The sequence below is a fragment of the Uloborus diversus genome, chromosome 1 (assembly GCF_026930045.1).
Source record: "Uloborus diversus isolate 005 chromosome 1, Udiv.v.3.1, whole genome shotgun sequence".
Classification (NCBI taxonomy): domain Eukaryota; kingdom Metazoa; phylum Arthropoda; class Arachnida; order Araneae; family Uloboridae; genus Uloborus; species Uloborus diversus.
The window spans coordinates 59,368,948-59,385,125 of NC_072731.1; the positions used below are offsets into that span (position 1 = coordinate 59,368,948).

The 16,178-nt window shown below is 34.3% G+C and overlaps 1 protein-coding gene across 1 annotated transcript; it reads right to left on the reverse strand.

Annotated features, from left to right (window-relative positions):
* Positions 1 to 498: 498 nt before the first annotated feature.
* On the reverse strand, positions 499 to 14,737 carry LOC129234589 (slit homolog 1 protein-like). The gene is made up of 6 exons (XM_054868613.1): positions 14,486 to 14,737; positions 12,517 to 12,683; positions 9,170 to 9,327; positions 6,501 to 6,615; positions 5,550 to 5,698; positions 499 to 692 (listed from the first exon to the last, which is right to left on the reverse strand). Exons 1-6 carry the CDS (start codon positions 14,693 to 14,695, stop codon positions 553 to 555), a joined length of 939 nt encoding a protein of 312 aa, XP_054724588.1. The 5' UTR covers positions 14,696 to 14,737; the 3' UTR covers positions 499 to 552.
* Between the last annotated feature and the right edge of the window lie 1,441 nt (positions 14,738 to 16,178).

Below are 16,178 nucleotides of genomic sequence, written 5' to 3' on the forward strand. Positions count from 1 at the left end.
TATTATTAAAGTTTTTTAAGATTGTCAAAGTTAATGTAAGTTGTTTTTAAGACGATGCATAAGTGCTAGATTTTGTATACTTCAGATGAAATGTATACTGATACTGAGCTATTATGTCTTCAAAAATGAATTTTGTGTACTCAAAAGAAACAGTTCTAAACTTCATTTACGTATTACGAGTGATAATACTTACGTATTACGAGTGATAATACATGTTTACAGAGCTGAAAACATGAAAACCAAGTTATCAAAAGTAACTGAGTCATAATATTGGAATGCAATTTTCCCCTCTTTCGTTCAGAGATAATGTATTTTTCCATAAAGCATTTCAAATCAGCACTGTTTTTTCATTTCCAAACTTTCTTTTAGCATTCATTATAAGCAGCTAGACATGTCTACAAAGCTCAAAAAAGAGAAACGACACTTATTTAAAAAATCTTACGTAATAAGTTTCTTTATTTGTACTTATTTATTTTTCAGCTGTTACATGATTCCCCCCCCCCCCCACATATGTATTTTGTTATGCAGCAGTTTTCCACTTCAGAACCATTTTTAGCATTCAAAGTCATCTGTTGTTAATGTGCTTAACCTTTTCCCTTTCATTTCCACAGGAGATTCACAAATTCCAGATCTCACTTCCGGCCCATTTTTCACTAACCATTCAAGAGTACAATCACACTTCAGTGGATTAACTAGAAAAAAAAAAGGACAACAGCTACATAAGTTGTTAAAAAAATTAAAAATAGATAATTGCATCACACAAATTATTTAACTAGCTGGAAAAAGTAATTCCTTCTCCTTCGGAATCATGATTAAATTGTACAGGTGTTTCTCGACGGTTAGGCCAATGGAGTGGTTTCGTTCAGTCAAAAGTACTACTTTTAGTCATTGAAATAGTATAATGAACGAAAAAAAAAAAAGGGGCCTAAAAAATACTTGCATTTTCCCAATAGTTATTTTTTAAATTAATTTTTTAAAATGTCCGATTTTTCAAACAAGGTGTGGTCTTCATGACGTCACAAATGATGCACTTTGCCACATCTTTCTACTACGTTTCCACGTTATGATAATCAAGCAGCGAATTAAAATTGCGCTCTACGCTTGCTATCAACCCTATCGTTGCCAATACACGTGAGTAAAGATGCGAATTAAATATTTTGCACTCTGAATGGCAACACTGAATGGCATTTCATCATTTGTGATGTCATCGGCAAGAAATGTAAACAATGAAAGATCACCGATTTAAGTAATTTTTTTTAAAATAGTAAACGTAAACGAATTATTTAAAAAATGGTTAGATCCTATGTTTTAAAGCATGTTCTTTCAGAAAAAAATACTTTTAAAATTTTGGAAACGACCCCATTATCGTCACCCTATTGGACGTAATAAGTTCGTTTACTAGGTAGGGGAAATGGGGGCTAGTGTGAACACTAGACATGTAAGCATGGTCTGTTTTACAAATATCACTTCAAGCAAAAAATCTGAAAATTTTCTCAAATAAAGAAAGGTACCAGTTGTACCTCTTGGACAAATATTTAGAGCAATGAGCCATTTTATGTTTCTGTGTTGGCAACTTCTTTGTTTTTGCAGGCATTGAAAAAATTTTATCACTGTTTCTTCACGTCATAACTAAGAATTACGAACCATTGTTTCTACATTCAAGTAAATTTATGGAAATGTTAAAATTTTTTTAAGTAAATTAATAATTCTTTATTTTTGCGAGTTTGCTCTAAAGTAGAGATGTGGCACTTGTGAACGCAACATTTAGGGGCACTAGTGAACAGATCCCATTGCCACTCTCCGTAATATTATTATTAGTGTAGCATATTGTAAGTGTTAAAAAATGTAAATATTTATAAATATTATTTTCCTATAATATTTATAAATATTATTTTCCCATAACATTTATCACTATTTTCACATCCATAAAAAATCCATGACACAAAGAAAAGTTTATTCAATCATGGAGACACTTTTGCGTTTGTAAATTGATAATATCTTTGAAAAATGAAGAAATGAAAAAAAAAAAATGTTCACATGGGCCCCCTTTTCCCCCTATCTCTTAATAAATTGCCATCATTTTCATGGCGTTTACAAAGTTGAAGAGCAAGATCTCCTGCATTGAAAAAAACTAATATGAAACATACATAACTCACACTCTTAGTTTTCTCAGGCATTATTCAGACACAACTACTATGCAAAGGCTTCAGACTATGCGACAAAAGTCTGCTAAGTATGTCATACTAACCCGAACTAAACTTTGCTAGTCTTATACACTAAATCACCAAAAGTACTGGGACACTTTCAAAATTTCACGTTTTGACGGATTTTTCGAGAAATAGGAGACTAATTGTTCTGTAACTTTCTTCACATAAAAGGTATGCTCCAGCTGTCACTTTCCAATAACAATCAAATCACTCATGTATTTAATGGACCAACAACAAATTGAGAAAACAAAAAGAGGTTTTTGATAATCTTTCATCGTAAATAGCTGGAAATAAGCTATACATTTCAGAAAAAATTACACTTATAGTGTAAAATTTATTTTTATAATTTTTTTTAGAGTTTCACTTGTATTCACGAAGATATAAGCATTTCTTTCAAAAATACAAAAAAAAAAAAAAAAAAAAAAAAGTTTTTGCATACCACGCAGATTTTCTGTTTCCCCATATTAAACTTTCAGAATATTTGACAGCGTACAAAAGAAACATAATACTAAAATTTGAAGTCGAAATATTGAAAATTAGAGAATTATGAACGTTTAAAGCAATCGACTTTTCACTACGAATGCATTATAGATATAAATTTATAACTTTCATAATTTAAAACCGAAGTAGTTCCCTCAACTTCTAATAAAAGTTAGTTCAATATATTAAAAATTTAAAATAGATATCAGCAATTTAATGTGCCAAATGCCGAATTTCAATAATTCGTCATATTAAATCGCTATTGATGGATAGAAGACGAAAGGGGTCGTTCGCAAATTTGCAACACTTGCCTGAAACCGTTCAATGTGATTCATTATAAAAAGTTTTTTTTTTTTGCGAACGATACCTCACGATTCGTCTCTTGTCCAAGAATTATTCAAATTCGCTCATTAAATCGCTGATTTCTTTTTAAATTTTCACGATATTCAACTGGTATTCGACTATGAGTTGAGCGATCTCATTTGATTTTTAATTAAGAAGGTTATAAATTGTTATCTTTAGTGCATGCGCAGTGAAAATCGAATTTCTTCAAATATTCATATTTCATGAAATTTTTTATGTTTTAATTTCAAACTTTACTTCTATACTTTTATTGTATGCTGTCAAGTTTTATGAAATATTGTTAAGGTTAAATGGACAATTCTGCCTGTTATGAGCCAAAAACCTACAAATAACTAGTATGTTGTGGCCATCACGAAACTTTCTTCTATATATTTCTTTTTTTTCTGATCCCTCCCCATGCTTGACGAGGAAGCAATATTCCCAATGAAAACAAAATTACACATGCAAAAACTTGACGACCATCCAAATGTCTGAATTATTGCAAAAGCAAAGCAAAGAGCAAAAATTGAAAGTTATTTTAAAAGCCTTGCTTGAATTAATTACAAATATTTTATTTGTTAACAAACATAAGATGGCAACAGTTAAAAATTTTAAATCATTGCGATAATATTTCCGATCATTTCCATACAATTTAAATTACGGGAAATACGCAGACGACAATCTATTAGGATTTATCTTTCTTATTGTTGCATTAATAAAGCTATTTTTATTCAAAAAAAAAAAAAAAAAATCAACACCTCTTGGAGCGATTGGCGTCAAAATTGAACCAAAGCCTGTTTACATATGGATTCACATATATTCCAAATTTCAACCAGAACGTAGCATTACTTCTTGAGATAGGGCACTCACAATGGAAAAAAAGAACGGGTGATTGCGCTACCCCCTTCTTAGCTGTTGACACCAAAATAAAATCAGCTCTTATACCCACTAAGGACTACTTGCTGATAAATTTTTCTTTCATTCCGTTCATTATTTCTTGAGATACAGCAGTCACAATTGACGACGAAAAACGTTCTATAGCTCAACCCCCGTTTGAGTTATTGACACCAAAATTGAATCAGCACCTGTTCCTGTTACTGGCAACATATGGACCAAATTTTGTTTGATTCCGCCTGTTACTTCCTGAGGAAAAGCAATCACGCGTAACTCAAAAAACGTCCCATTGCTCCACCCCCCTTGGAGGAATTCGCGCCAAAAACCAATGGGCACAAGTTCACATAGGGGCACATATGTGTACCAAATTTCGTTCGATTTCATGCGGTAGTTTTTGCTGTAGAGCGGCCACAAAAAACTGGTCACACACAGACGTGACACACACACATACACACATACACACACACACACACACACACACACACACACACACAGACAGACATTTTCCAAAAATAGTCGAAATGGACTCAGCACACCTCAAAACGTTTGAATCCGTCAAAATTCGAAATTCGAAAATTTGCACGAATCCAATACTTTCTTCTATATATTAGATATAGAAGAAAATAAAAATGGTGTTTTTGAAAGAAATGCTTACATCTTCGTGAATGTAAATTATACTTTCACCGAAATATAACAATAAATTTTACAGATTTTGTTAACTTTTTTCTGAAATTTATAGCTTATTTTCAGTTATTTACGATGAAGGATGATAAAAAAAAAAAACTTTCGTTGTTTTTCTCAATTTGCTGCTGAATAGTATATTTATTTTTGATTCAAAATGATGGAATTATCTTTTAGCGATATAGTGTATATGCATAAACAAGCTATATGATGGGACTACCTCCAGCATACGAGTTTAAGCAGAACCCACCGACTCTTTTAAATATTACATTGGACAGCAACCCCCCGAGACGGATTCAGTGCTGTGACAGCACTGAATCCGTTTTGGGGGGTTCGGTTCGTTGAACTTGCCAAATTGTTGTACGAAATTCAAACGAACCTATAAAATTACTTGAATACCTATTCATTATAATTCTGCAGATGCACTTGTCTTTCATTGTTTAAAAATTTTCAGGGAGCCTATGAAAGCGCGTGATCCAGATTTTGAGCACAATTTGTAGCACACTCGCTCCAGTTTAATGAAAACTATTTTAACTGCATGTTTATGTCTCATCACACGAAGTTCTATGTGTTTTTCGGGAAAAGGGGGGCAAAATTACTCTTTTAAATTTTTAAGTGAAATTTAAAGACATTTAGATCAATTTCTACGAAAACAATTAGCCAGAATACTTCTTTATACATTTGAGAGGCAATTATCTGTGCCTGACAGGGCCTATTAACAGTTTTTTCCCTTTTACTTATTTTTCACGAAGGTATTCATTTAATTCTTGCATTTAACGATACCTTATTCTTCTTGACAGTAAGCTTTTAAAATCTTCTGCTTGTAGTCCCCATTTTCTCAGAATTCTACACCCCTCCCTTCTACGATAATAAATAGTTAAAAAGGACACAAAGAATCTCACTTCTGACAGAAATGTTTTTAGAGATGTTCAAATTAACACTTACCGTCTAACAAAAGGATATCAAGCTGAGATGCGGTTTCTCCAAATGCTTCTTCAGGTACTTCGATGAGTCCATTAACGCGTAAATCCACCACCTTCAGTTTCGGCATTTGAGTGAATAGGTCTTTTGGTAGTGTGATCAACTTGTTTTCACTAAAATCGATAAAATATTTGCATTAGAACCAGGTTTCGCCGATATATATATATCAGTCGATATATATCAAGATATATATCACGATATACAGGGTATCCGAAAAGTCCTTCACATATTTAAAAAAATCATAGAAAACCAACAAATTGTCGTATGAATTTGCGGTTTGCACCATAATACTTCACGGGTTCAAGAGTTTTTATGACATTTATAGCATGGGGGGGGGAATGAAAAGGGGAAAAAAGAAGAAGAAAGATGGATTAAAGATTTAAAAGTAACTTTTAAATCGTTTCTGTTGACATGGGAAAACGCAAAAAGGAATGAAAATTACTAAACGAAGAATTACAAGCATAGCATATACTGACACTCTGGCTGCGAAAAGCCTTTTTTTTTCTTCCTTTTTTCCCCTTTTCATTTTTTCCTGATATCATAAAAACTCCTGAACCTGTGAAGTATTATGGTGCAAACCTCAAATTCATACGACAGTTTGTCACTTATATCGGAATTAAATTGGGTAAAAAAAGTTGATCCGTATCCATATCCGCATCCAGGGATCATTTTAACGATCCAGCACGTCACTATATTAAGCACCTCAATAACACACCACACATTAATGATATTAATTCTCGCGGAAAAAACATTTTTGGAGCCCCATTTTAAGGCTTGTTGAGAGAGCATTTAAAAGTTTCGTATATGAATGTAAAATAAAATCTTTATAAAAATGAGTGCCAATACAGTTTTAAATTTAAATATTTAAAAAAATCCATCTACATATTTTTAAAAAATGTAAAAAAAAAAACTTACATGAAAGATAATCTTTCGACGTTGAATGGTGTCGGAAATATATCTCTTCTTAAGTTGATCAATTCTGCATCTTTGACTTCAAGTGCTTCGATATTATCAAGACCATGGAATGCACCTGAAATACATGACCAGAGTAAACATTTAAGCGACATTCACAACGCCACATTGTCTCTGACATTTTTATTCAGTCTAAGAACCGTAAGAAAACTGAAAGAATCTAAAATGAGTCCAGAGAGGTTGAAACTTGAGGAACCATCTCCAATGAACAAAATATAGTATAGAGTGACTGAGTTTGCAAAATCAGGCATTGAAATTGCTATGCATATTACGTAAAAATATATCAACTAATTTTCAAAAATGTGATAAAAGCTGCAATTTGCTTGAAAATATTTATGCTTTAAACGTAAATTAGCTAAACACGAAAAAGACTATTTAAACTTCTATCGGTAAGCAGCAAATATCAGTAAGGCAAAAGAAGATGGGATAAGTGAAATACACATGTGCAATTTATGCCTCACACGATGAGCCAAAGGTGTCATATTTACACTCCTGTTTGTGAAAATTGCAATACCATAAAGGAAGCATCATAGTTGAGTAGTACACATACACAGTTGAGTGGTAATGATACAAATAAAAGATTACATTTTCAAACCAAACAAACAATAAAAGAGAAAGAAATTAGTATTTTGTGCGGCCACCACGCGCCGCAGTAAGAGCTGCTACACGACTCGGCATGGAATGAAACAAAGTTTGAATACCTGCCTGCGGAAGAGTATTGCATATTTTTTTTATGCGCAGCCAAAGTTCGTCCGTCGAAGCAACAGGACGAGGATCACGAGCGAGACGCCTCCCAACGAAATCCCACACATGTTCAATCGGTGACATATCCGGAGAATAAGCAGGCCAAGGAAGAAGCTGTACCTGCTGCGAATCAAATTAGGATTTGACAGTCCTGGCGACACGGGGACGGGCATTATCCTGCTGGAATACAGCCTCTGGCAATTCTTGCAGGAAAGGAATAGCTTAGGGCTGTAAAACTTCGCTTACGTATCGAGTACTGTTAAAATTGCCCACACTTCGTAGCAATTGTAATCGTCCGTGATATGCTATGGCACCCCAGACCATAACTCCGGGTGTTCGTCCAGAATACCCGTTCGATAGAAATGGCGTTCGATAATGCACTCCAGAATGTGCCGTTCACCGGCATAGCTCCTGACACGAATTCGGCCATCATGGTGCCACAAATTGAAGCGGGATTCGTCAGAAAAGACGACCTGCTGCCAATCAGCACGCCAGCTCCTATGCACATTGGCTCGTTGTAACCGCATGCGGCGATGGTTTTGCGTGAGAGAAATCCTGTATAAAGGAATCCTTGCGCGCAGCCTACGCTGCAGCAGACGTCTCCGAATTGATGAGTCACACAATGAAACACTTGTAGCTGTTAAACACTGTGCTGCCAATTGTCTAGAAGAAGCTGTGCGGTCCGTCAGCGCCATACGCACCAGGTGTCTGTCATTACGAACTGACGTCACATTTCGGGGTCCACTCGCGGATTTCCGAGCTGTCCAACCCTCATCCGTCCACTGCTTCCAAATACGCATGATTGTGCTGCTATTACTCTGCACACGAGCGGCAACTGCACGATAAGACAATCTAGCTTCACGAAGGCCGACAATTCTGCCCCGTTCAAACTCCGAAATTTGGTCAAATTTCGCTTTCTTTCGTCGAAGAGGCGCAGTAAAGATTCAGTTAACGTTTACTCTAGCATATAACCAACGATAATCATACACGCCTCGCTACAGCCGTCTATTTATATTCGGTTCGATCCGCCGTTCAGAGGGCGCTACTTAGCATACGCATGCGCTACCAGTCTGCAATTCTAATCATTTGCATATCATGCCCGACTTTATATTTCCTGCAATTTTCAGCTCACTCGCGAAGTCCTTCGTGGTGTTGCAATTTTCCCAAACAGGAGTGTAGACATCAATTACATCACTGAAACAGTGGAAAACCCTTTCGTAAAATTCAAAGTCAAGTTTACAAATTAATACAGTTTAGGACATTTTATAAACCTAATTGAGGTAGAACTAATTAATGGTTTAAAATACAATAAAAATATTATTTTTATATTAAAAGAAAGTAACAACAGAGAAATCGTGTCGGACTATCCCACATCCAGGAGACCCCATAGCACCTTCAGCTTTGTTATGTTGTACGAAATTACTTCGAAACTCGGGGCTTTGTACCTCAGAGCGTTTTTTTTTTTTTCAATTGAAACCATATTATTTTTTAAATTAATGTTTTAATCGGAAATGTCCCGAAAATTGTCTAATAAGGGCATAAAAAAAAAATCCCCACACAACTTAATATTATATGTCATTCGAAGGAGCTGCTTTTTCGACACAAGAGGTTGTTCCAATTTTTTTTAATTAATTGGAACAGAAGACATAAAAATTTCAAATTTAGCGAAAAACTTAGGCTGAAACTGTTAATGAACAAATACACATTAAAAACCCACATTAAAAAAAAAAAAAAAAAAAACTAGGCTAAAGAAAACTACATTTATGTATCGAAAACTGTATCAACGAGAGAGTTAACGAGAATATTACAAGGGAGAACAGTTTTAAAAATGAAATTAGGTACAAAAATGTACTTAAGCATTCAAATACCTGGTTTTATTGTTCTCGTTTCTGTTCCACGAAAAGTAAGGGATTTGAGACTCTTTGGTAAACTTTTACCCAAGTCTTCATCCAAAACTCGGACGCTAGTATCCAAAATTCGTAACTCTCTTAAACTGGTAAGTGGTGTGAAGTGACTCCATTTCTTTCTGTAATAGAAATAGGAACGATGAATATTTTAAGAAATGTAAATATGGTAAGTCTTTAAGATTCTCTCTTTAGTAAAATCAACTTTGTAAAGCTCCTTGATGGGCTGTTGAAAAGCGACTTCGTGCGCTTTTCGTCTTTTTTATAAATTAATTTACGCGTTAGCGTCGCGGTAACCATATCCTTTTATTTTTCTAGACTAGAGGAATAGGATCTTAATCTTAGGTATTGCGTGCCTGTCAACTGTCCTACAAAAACATTAAAACATTTTTTGAAATAGAAATGAAGTTTGCATGAAAGTAGGGTCAATCTCGGTAAAAGTAAGATAAATCGATAATAAAGTTATTACTGTGACGAAAATTTCAAAATTGGCACTTCGAAAGTAATGTGCGTGTTGCGGAGTTGTTTGTCTGATCCGAAAAAATAGTTTTTTTAACCAGGAACTTTGATTGAGATACCTCAGATCAACACCAGACCAGTTTCTGCTGAGACGTTTATTATTTTTTTTTTAATACGTAAAATATTTTAAAAGATCCTGAACGATTATCTTCACAGAGAAAACCAATTTTTTTTTTCTTTTTTTACTTCGTATTTCTTATATGTTATTCAAATTAATAAGATTTTCAACGGCGATAATTATTACGAGTACATTTGATTTTTACTGTAGGTTAATATTATGTTTAACTTTTTGTTTGTCTCTTTTGTAGTAAACAGCTTCAAGAAATATCTTTAATAATAATAATTTTAAAGTGGCTATAACGTAAATATACAACGTATTTCATGTTATTTACTTTTTTTTCTAAATACTGGAATACTTTTTACGCGTTTTGTTTCAATGAAACTACAATTACTAATTCTTTTTCAGATTGGTGCACCACAATACTCGGGCCCGATACAATTTGCCTGGTACAAGTCTGGGTTATTACAAACTAGGCCACCTCCATTTCAAAAACCTTGGCAATTTTGCTTTTCAGAGGAGTTTGACCGCTGCAATATCTGTACCAGACTTAAATTGATGAAATGTTCCTGGTGCTATAATTTTCTATCTTTTAATCATTATTTTGTTCAGTATCATATTTGTTAAAGTCGGTAGTGTATTTTTTCTCCTTTAGACAGGCTTCTTTTTTATATTTTACTATATATCTTATTTCTATTTAACATCCATCTGCTAATTAAAATTTCTCAATTAGACGTTTTTTTTTTCATTTATATTGCTTTAAGTATACTAAATTAACTTTTTTCAGAAACTTAAAAACATATTTATAATTAATACTTATAAGAACTACAATAAGAAATATTTAAAATATTGTGCATCAATAATATTGTAATTAACACTTTAAGTACTAAAGTAAAATACACTAAAATGCCAATATATTCTTTTATCCGGCCCGTTTCCTTAAAATTTTACTAGGGAAAGGGTCAATTCTGCCGTGAGAAGTTAAAGCGCAGTATTTAAAGAAATAAATTTTTGAGATATTAGAAGATACGCTTTTCGAATTCCATAAAGAGAAACGTTTGGATATAACGCTTTTTTCGTGCTTAATTTTCAGAGGAAACCAGCTGAACAAGGTTGTACACTAAAGCTGCTGCACAAAACACAACAAAGAAGCAAAAAAAAAAAAAAAATTAATTTGAATTCTGAAATTTTGAATTCAAATTATGTTTTTCGCAATCACGAACTGAGACAGGACCCTACTCATTGGAGTTATTGCTTCTAGAAACGGCTCCTGTCCCCCCCCCCCCCCAAGTCTGCCTCTCCTCCTGATCGGTTACGTGTGCATAGTTGTGTGTGTGCGTAGACCTGTGTGTATGCACGTAGGCGTGTGTGAGTGTAGGTGTGTGAAGTCGTGTGTGTGTATGTGTGTGAACGTGCGTGTGTAGGACATGGACGTCTCCGACCAGGAGATTGGATAGCTCAAAACCGGAGCAGCCGCGCCGCGCCACCAGCAGAGGATGGTGGGCGGTGGTGCTGCGCGGCTTCTGGTCCAAGTTGAAAAAGGCACGGACACCAAAAACGGTCAAATGAGAACAATAAGCAATCGTGATTGCTCAAAAAGAAAAAAAAATGGAAAACATACACATTGCTATAATTTACTTTAGGGTTTAGAGTACTCACCAAGAGAAAGAGAGAGAAAAGTGGTTTGAAATCAATTAACATTATATTTGCATTGTTTTTACAATAAAAAACCCCAAATATTTCGGGTGACGGTGGAGGCGTTCCCCCGCGTTCTCCTCTCCAATCATACTACACTTTCGCAAGTATATGTAAACACTTTTTCTTTAAATATAAGTAAGATCAACTGTCACCTTCTGATCCCCTAAAGTTTTGAGCCTGCTTTCATATCAATAATAAGCTAAAACTTAAATTTAATCTTGTTTTAAAGCTGTCGTATCTCTGGAAAAACTTTCCACTTGATGAGCTTGAAAGTCGTTCTTGACTTTGACTCACACACGTAAAGCAGGGTTGCCTATTTCCTCCAGGGGCGATAGTGCCCCCCCCCCTCCGCATACATGGAAGGTCCGATAAAAATAGGCACACCCCCAGACGAGGGAAAAATATCCCCAAAAACAACCCCCTAAAAATTTTAATATAGCAGTCTGTGCCCCCACTCCGCCCCCATTCGCCGGTAGTTACCCCCAAGTAAAGTATTTACTTAAAACATCTTTCACTCACTTTGGTAAAGATCAAAAATGGCAATGAGATGTCTTGTCAGATGCAGATGTTGAATTCGCGTCGTACCTTCCATTTTTGAACGATACTCGCTAAATGTGGCGACTTTACTTAAAATTTCGGCACACTTTAAGCCCTCATATTTAGATAACGAACCCACAAGGGCACATAGCTTTTGTGCCATAGACATATTGTACGATGCTCTTCCAAATGCTACCAATTTGGATTTTTTAAAAATTTCCTTGATCGTGCGGTTTTCTGGTGAGATGAACAGAATAAAACTCTACAATTTACGAGACCTATTACGGGAAAAAATTCCTCGACGCACCATGCCGATCAAACCAAATGTTCAAATTAGTTTGCTGTACATAGCTTTGGTTCAAATAGTAGTAGCCTAATACGTTTAGTGAAAAAAAAAAAAAAAAGGTAGACTTTCATAACACTCGACAATAACTGCTAGTTCTTCACCTAATATAACAGAAATAATGAAGACATTGAAAAAAAAAAAAAAAAACCTTACCTTAGAAGTTTAGATTTCTCAATGTGTATTACTTCCAACGAGGTCAGAGTAGTAGGAGGGGCATCAAACAAATCAACAAAAGTAGACTCCCTGATATATAGTCTTTGAAATCGTACTTGTTGGATTTCATGTGGGATATATTGAAGGGTGGATGAATGAATCATTAGCTGAAAATAAAATAAAAACAAATGTGGATGTTAATTCGCTGTAAATGCTGTTAGAGAGTGTCATGTTGTTTTCTTCTTTCTACCTGAAAACGGATATTTTTCATGAAAGTAGTAATGTTCCACACTGAGCAGATTATGCATATAGTTACATACTACCACATAAAAGTAATTATTTTTTCAGATTTGAATAATAGTACAGTCAGCTCTTGATAACTCAAAGTCCCAAGGGACCGCTTTAAAACCTTCGAGTTATTAGTAGTTCGAGATATGGGAAAATCACGCAGCCTTCTCAAGAGACTCAGTGGAAGGTACTTCCAGGGTACCCAGTTTAAAACTTCAAGATAAAAGAATATTCGAGTTATAAAGCTTCGGGTAATCGAGACTTGACTGTATTTCGTTGCTCACGTTAAATAGGTTTTCTTTCAATTCCGTTAGAGATAGAAAAATCTGTATGCATCCTATTTTCTTGAATTCCTCATGTTGTGAAAATGGCGACCAGTACAGATATGTGAACCATCTTTCTTTTTGTTAAAAACCTTTTATGTTGCCCACTTTCTCCTCCAGACGACGTCTGAAAGAAAGCTAGGAACTTGAGTCTTTAGCTAGAACGTTTTCGTTCTTTCTTCATAGATTTTGTAACAATGTGTATGTGTGTTGCAGTTCGTGTTATTAAACATATATATTCTAATACAGTCATGCTTATTAGAATATCGGATAAAAGAATATCCCGCTTAATGTAATACATTTTCAATGTACCTAAGCGTTATGTCTGTTATTTTAATCCCGTTTAATTTAATATTCCGCTTATTAGAATAATTTTTCGCGGAAAATTGGGTATTCCATTAAGCGGACTCAACTGTATTTTGAATGGAGTTGTGTCTTCACACGTCAATTTATAATTAGTAATAATATTTCCTAAAGCAGAAAAACCCACCATTTTGAATGGAGTTGTGTGTTTACACGTCAATTTATAATTAGTAATGATATTTCCTAAAGCAGAAAAACCCACCATATAACATTGGATTATACTAATTATAGATGAAGAACATATAAGGTGTTAAGCTACATACTTCCTTTAATTGCGTTGTTTAAGATATCTCACAAAATGAGAAAAGTAAGCATTTATGCTTATTAATTCTAATACTGCTGTCTACACTACACGACGAGTATCCTATCATGGGTTCAACACTCATCCTACAATGGCTACCGTGGGCCGGACGAAAACTTGTTTCCAGTAATTAAAATTAGAATGCAAACGATACGTTATTCGTAGTTGACAACATCACATTATGTAAAAGACAGAAAAATGTTGATACGTTTTTAAAATTTGTAGATTTTTTCGGTTAGCTTTGCTTAATACAAATAAATATTTTAGTTCATGAGATTTTTTTCTCTCGCATAAGAGTGTAATCGATGAATAGTATTCACTATAATTTTCTAACACTAGCGCACAAGCATTAAAATATAAAACGATATATATTATTTAAAATTCAGTAATTCGATAGTATTAAAATGATAACCCCCCCCCCCCGGAAATATTGTTAAATAAATCCTTATGTTTACCAGCATTTTATTTAAGTGTGTGACTTTAAATAAATTACCCCAGTATTTTCCAATTGAGGCTATTTCATGAATCTAAAGACCATTAACATTTTCGAAATAAAATACTTCAAAAATCTCTTCCTCAATATAACTTGCAAAATTTGAGAAATACCATAAAAGTCATTGCTGTTTACTAGAAAACACCTGCATACAATATAGTTTAAATCATCAAACATTAGTGTTGTACAAAATGTACTTACTTCTTCGTAACTTCCCCCTGCTAAATTCTTAAACGCATTTCTTAAGTCTGTGGTGGATACAAGAGCATCGCATCTAACGTGTCTGCTTTCGGGATTACACGTGCACGGGCTTATTGCATTTTCGGGTGGACAAACTGAATCATCTGCATCAAAAGGATGGGCAAAAATAAAGGGCAACAAACAAAAAAGCGTCACAAATACCACGTTCATTGTTTACCGCAAACCTCGTTACCAATAAAAATAAAACAATTATTCAGCAAATGTGGTTCTGAAAGAGAAATTATTTTATACTGAAAAATTCCCTATCTTTTTTCCAGATTGTTTCCAGGCGGAAAACCAAACAGATGTTGCTTTTTTAACGAAACGATAATGTTAGAAATATGTCATAACCGTTTTTCGTGGGAAAATACTGAAAGATAAAATCAAACCAGTTGTGTAATGGGCAAGAAAAATTTTCATTTTAAAGGTATTTTAGGAAAAAAATGTTTAAGAATAAAATGTCAAAATATAATCTTTTGTCGTTGTTGCTTGAAACAAAATTTTTCATTAATGGAAACATATGATGTCCTATTATTCATACAGAAGTTTTTTTCAGCGGTCTTCGTAAATATCCACAATGCTCATCTACTAAAATATTGTAACCGACTTCATTCTGAAAAACTGCTTTAAATTGTTTTATTTTGATATGCCTTTTTAAAAAATGAAAACAACGCTCTTGCCTATGTATTTCTGACTGAGTTATAAACTTTTTCAGAACTTCAGCAGAATTTTGATCCAAATAGGGGAGAGTGTTGTACTTTGGGACACTTTTCACATTTTAATTTTTAATGTCAAATTTTTGAATGAAATTTAAAATCTAAAAGTCCCATTAAAGTACCCCAATATACTTCTATGCAATATATTTTTCAAAATTTAGACAGTTAGAAAACAAAATGTTGCCGGCCATCCATGCTGTCCCAAGGTGCAACATCCTTTTGTACATGAAATACACAGCCAGCTCAGTCAATTTCAGCCACGAACTGCAATTTCGTGCTTATTAGCACCCATCACCCCGGCAACGGAGTGACTGAGCCGGAGGTGGAAAACTTCTTAAGGAAGCCTAGAGTGCCAAACAAACTGGTAGCTAATACAGAATTAGCACTGACCAGACGAGTGACCGAAACAATGGTTCGGTTCAACTCTAATATTGAAGGCAAGGCAGGTATATTCAGTAAGTTACCGCCCTATAGCCAGGGCCAAGGCAAAAATACATGAAATATTGTGCATTTCATCCTATTGTACCTTGGGACAGTTCCTGTTGTACTATGGAAAAGTCTTCATGATTCAAGAAACAGCCATATACTTAAACCCATTTTGCACCAGAAAACAAAAATTTTTTTTTTCATGGTAGTGAATTAAATTATGAATATTTAATAATGAATTATGAATAATGAATTATGAATTATTATATAGCATTAAATGTGTTCAAAACACTACATAAGGTTAGAACATTGTTCCATATTCCTAAATATATCTTCATTCCTAAGAACCATGCGTATGTTGTACCTTGGTACGTGTCCTAAGGTACAAAATGTTTAGATGTCCCAAAGTACATACAATCAAAACGTGGTTTGAGAAAAACCAAAATGCTGTCAATTTAGATGAACTATCACTATTTTCTCATGAGCAAATTATTTAAAGTACTTCTCTTTTA